Raw genomic sequence first — 4882 nt, 5'->3', positions numbered from 1 at the left:
TGCATTGTGGTAAACTGTGGTCAATGACATGAGACAAAGTATATGTGAACTGCTGTATGGAAAGTGAATTTGCTCTGTAAATCCTCACCCAAATCACAATAAATAAATAAATAAATAAGATTTACAGCCTTGGAAACCCAATGGGAGTTGCTATGAGTTAGAATCCACTCGGAGGCAGTGAGTTTTTTTTTTTTTTTTTTAAATATGCTGCTAGGTTGTGATTCTGTAATATAATTAATTAAACTAACAAAACAAAATTATAGAACCAATAACTATAGCAAGAAACACCCAAGAATTAGACTGATCATAGAAAGTTAACAACTACAGGAAAGATGTTGTTGTTGTTGTTGTTATGTGCCGTCGAGTCAGACTCATAGCGACCCCTCCTTGGGTTTCTGAGGCAGTATCACTACGGAAGTAGACTGCCCCATCTTCTTTCAGAGTAGTGGCTGGTGGGTTTGAACTGCCAGCCTTCTGGTTAGCAGTCAAGTGCCTTAGGCGCTATGCTAGCTGTTAACCAGAAGGTCAGCAGTTCGAACCCACCAGCTGCTCTGTGGAAAAAGATGAGGCACAGTCTGCTTCCATAAAGATTCATGGCATCAGAAGCCCCATGGGAGTGGCTTATGAGTCAAGATCGGCTCGATGGCAGCAAGTTTGGTTTTGGTTTTTATCTAACAAAGTGAAAATATTTAAATAAATCAAGATATATTTATATAATGAGGTATTTTCCAGGCTTAAAAAATGCTGTTCATGAAGAAATTTTAATTATGCAAGAAAAATATTAAGCTTTTGCATTGGGACAGAATTTACATAAGAAATACACAGAAAAAGTAACAAGAAGTTTTAAGCTCAAATTTAGAAAAGGAGAGAGGATCCTTAATTCAGAAGTTTCTCTATTACACTTTGTTTCATAGCTAATAGTGTTTTCTCACTACACAGAGCAGGGAATAGAATGTCTTGCCCTCTGGGCTCACAATATAAGACAAACTGAAATGGGACATATAATAATTAACTGAGAGGTCAGATTGCAAGAGAAGTTAGAGCTCAAGTATCTGAGAGTTCTTTCTTGTTAAGCTGCTTCTTCCTAGGACCTTTCTTTTCCACTGACTTTCCCCTGTAGTTTGAGCTTAAAAAAGCAAAGCTTCAATGAGAAAACATTTCTTTGATGTTGATTTAATGAGTAGGACCTAAGAATAATGGAGAAAACTCTTTCTCTGCATACGGAACAACTTAAGAAACAAGGAGAAGCACTGTGGAAGAAAAGCAAAGGAGCCATTAATGGTCAAGTCTAGACAAAGCAACTAGATTTCAAGGAAACTGGAAAGCAAGGTTAAATGTTTATTTCAGTACTTTGTGGATGATGTTGTTATGTGCCATCGAGTCGGACCCAACTCATAGTGACCCCTCCTTGGGTTCCGAGGCAGTATCACTACGGAAGTAGATTGCTCAACATTCCTTCCGATGAGCACTATGAATTTAATACTGAAGAAGGATTAAGGTATAACAAAGTTGGTGGGGAAAAATAGTACAGAGAAGCTATTTTGATCGAAGATATCTAAACGGCATAGGGCTTTATATAGACTACGAGAGTAGTGATAAAATCTTAGTGAAAGAGGCATTGCTGAACCATAAAACCAAACCAAACTCACTGCCATCGAGTCGAATCTGACCCATAGTGGCCTGCTCCTTGGGTTTCCAAGGCGATATCACTATGGAAGTAGATTGCCCAATCTTCCTTCTGAGGAGCAGCTGCTGGGTTTGAACTGCCAGCCTTCTGGTTAGCAGTCAAATGCCTTAGGCGGTATGTCACCAGAGCCACAGTGGGACCTTAATAATTTGGACTAAGATAAACACTCAATTTAAATGCATCAGTGATAGATAGTTCATATGAATTTATGAAAATGTTGTTAATAAGGCCATTAGGGAATTATTTTAGTGAGCTCAACATAAGGACTATTTGCAGTTAATAAATCGGTTATTTATTGAAAAATTAGTATTTCTAAACTTCCTGGGGGTGCCTGACAAATGATTTGTTCCTATGACTTTTTAAATATTCTCCCGGAAATACAGTTGACAGTACTAATTTGCATCATACCTGTGAAAATAAGGCCTACTAAGCAAAGGTTTCTTTTTTTAAAAAAATATACTCAGTACAGGCCCTTATGTTTTATTTATTTTTCTGGAAATTCTGATGGATATGAAAAGAGGTCAAAAATATGAGAGAAGTAAAGCTGACTACACTGAAAATAACATATAAATATTCTAATGGAAAGAAAGTCAAAAACCAAACTCACGGCCATCAAGTCAATTCTGACTCACAGCGACACCCACTGGGTTTCCAAGGTGGTAAATATGTATGGAAGTAGACTGCCCCATCCTCTTTCTGCAGAGTGGCTGGTGGGTTCAAACCGTTGACCTTTTGGTTAGCAGCCAAGCACTTAACCCTGTGCTACCAGGGCTCCTGACAGAGATGGTAATAAATAGACCAATTTTCTATTTAAGGTTATAGAAGTTAAGAGAAGTGTATTACACATGATCCATAATTTGTATTAGTTTTTACACTGTTCAGCACATATAACTTGAACTACTGATACTTAAACTCATGAAGTCTTGAGAATTTTACTCTGTCTACATACATTTATGGTTCTATACTTGGTAGCTTGGCAAATTAATTTGGAGCACTAAATAATGTTCTTGGTTTGGAATATACTTCTTTTTTTTATTAATGAAACAAATTTAATAGTGATTTGATAACGATTATGATACCAGTTTAAATTTTACACAACTATCATACAGGCCATCTAATTAATTAGCATTTGGTACATGGAACTCTGGTGCTGCTGTGGTTAAAGCACTGAGCTATTAACCAAAAGGGCCATGGTTCAAACCTACTAGCTGCTCCACAGGAGAAAGATGAGGCTTTGTAAAGATTTACAGCCTTGGAAACCCTATGGAGAATTTCTATTCTGTCTCATTGGGTTGCTATGAGTTGGAATTGACTCTATGGCAGTGGGTTTGATTTGGGTTTTATTGCATTGGTCTTCACAGGTTTTGACTCTGTACCCTAGCCCAGTATCTTAATATCAACTTGATATTTTATAGAACAGGAGCTCCGGTAGTGTAGTGCCTAAGGCATATGACTGCTAACCAGAAGGCTGGTGGTTCAAACCCACCAGCTACCCTCGGAAGGAAAGTTGGGCAATCTACTTCCGTAGGGATACTGCCTCGGAAACCCAAGAGGGGTGGCTATGAGTCAGATCTGATTTGACAGCAGTGCTCACAATCCTCCCAACTGGTAATTTAACCATGTCTTGAAAGCAAACATAGAATTTTGATTCTCTCCACAGCCAAAATTCTTAAATTCTTGGAAAAGTCTTTTATCTTTACATTTTTCCAATGTTGTAACAAAAATTTAATTCCTCTCTCAAAACTGTATTTCTGAGAAATAGTATCAAGAATAAAATTTCTTTTATTTTAATAAGACTCAATATCATGCAAAACTAAACAATATTATCATTTGGGAATATGTATAGAAAAAAGATTTTTGTTACTGTTCTGTTTTAAGCAAGGAAATAATAAATGTAAAATTCAGAAGTAGAGGTATAGGAAATGGAACACACAGAGATGAGGTACTGATAGTGTTTTAGGCAGATAGTACAAAATCATATTAAAAACATGCTTTATGATTAAAATATCCTATATTCAAACTTGTAGAAATTATTCTTTTAAAGAAGTGAAAATAAGAAGATTGCTTTCCATATGCTGTGTGAAAAAAATAAAAATGTACTTAAAGTGCTTCCATTTATATTAATATAAATGCAGTGCTCTACTACACAATGAAACAACTTGAAGAAAAGGACTATTGTTGTGAACAAGTAATTGCTGCTTATTCTCAATGGGCCACAGAGCTCTCCAATCACATGAAATTTAGTATGTAAATTAACCTGTAACTGATTTCATGCTGTGGAAAACTACAAGTATTTGTCTGTTGGTAGCTACTCAGCCAGACACTCTACTGAATCAACTGCACTTGCTCCAATTTGGAAACCCTTTTTTGACATAATTTTATCTTAAAACTTGAATTTTATTTATACCCCCTATTATGCCAGCATAAATACATACAAATATTTCAGTTCTGTTTTTCAGGTAGAGGCTCCTAACATCACTCATTTGAGCTATAAAAGGATGACATTTTGAAAATTAGCAGACAGCAAGTTTCAGCCGACGTGAGATACCTGTTCCCTTATTTCTTTCATTTTTTCCAGTCTCTTGAGTTTTGTTGCATACTCTTGAACTTCTTTTAATCCGATATCTGTGCATAGACGAACCAAGAAACGCAAACCTAAATTGTGAAAAATATATTTAGAAAGCATTTATGCATAGTGTTGAAAGCACAAGAAATCAATAAATTCAAATCTTCTGGGACTCAGGAATGATGCTCACAAATAGTGCTCCTCTCCTGAAACAGTACTCTTCTCATTCTCTAGATCTGGAAGAACTGTTCTTTAGATTCTGCTCATCTGCCCTGCAGGAACATTAACATGAGGACAGTGCTAGGACAGAGTATGAACTCTGGCAGACGCAACAGTGATTAATGTTCTGATCTGGAACCTAAATAGGCTACTGCAATTACTCCCAGCCTTGGACACTGGCAATGTCTAGAAACATTTTTGATTTGTCATGGCCTAGGCTGGGGAGTACTACTGGCATCTGGTGGGTAGTGGCCAAGAATGCTGCTAAACATTGTACAATGCAAAGAATGACAGCCCCCCCCCCCATATACACACAGGGAGCTCTGGTAGCACAGTGCCTAAGGCACTTGACTGCTAACCAGAAGGCTAGTGGTTCAAACCCACCAGCCACTCCTCGGAAGGAAGATGGG

The 4882-nt window shown here is 37.2% G+C and overlaps 1 protein-coding gene across 1 annotated transcript in view; it reads right to left on the bottom strand.

Annotated features, from left to right (window-relative positions):
- The window catches only part of IFT88 (intraflagellar transport 88), a 223394-nt gene that overhangs the window by 71774 nt on the left and 146738 nt on the right, over nt 1-4882 (bottom strand). Inside the window, exon 22 of the mRNA XM_007942504.2 lies at nt 4236-4342. Coding sequence (XP_007940695.1) covers nt 4236-4342 — 107 coding nt within the window. The remainder of the gene's footprint in view (nt 1-4235; nt 4343-4882) is intronic.

This window comes from Orycteropus afer, unplaced genomic scaffold, assembly GCF_000298275.1.
Source record: "Orycteropus afer afer isolate SDZICR_OR568_19922 unplaced genomic scaffold, OryAfe1.0 scaffold00092, whole genome shotgun sequence".
Taxonomy (NCBI): Eukaryota; Metazoa; Chordata; class Mammalia; order Tubulidentata; family Orycteropodidae; genus Orycteropus; species Orycteropus afer.
Note: the sequence above shows the minus strand (reverse complement) of the source record. Positions and strands in the feature narration are given on the sequence as shown.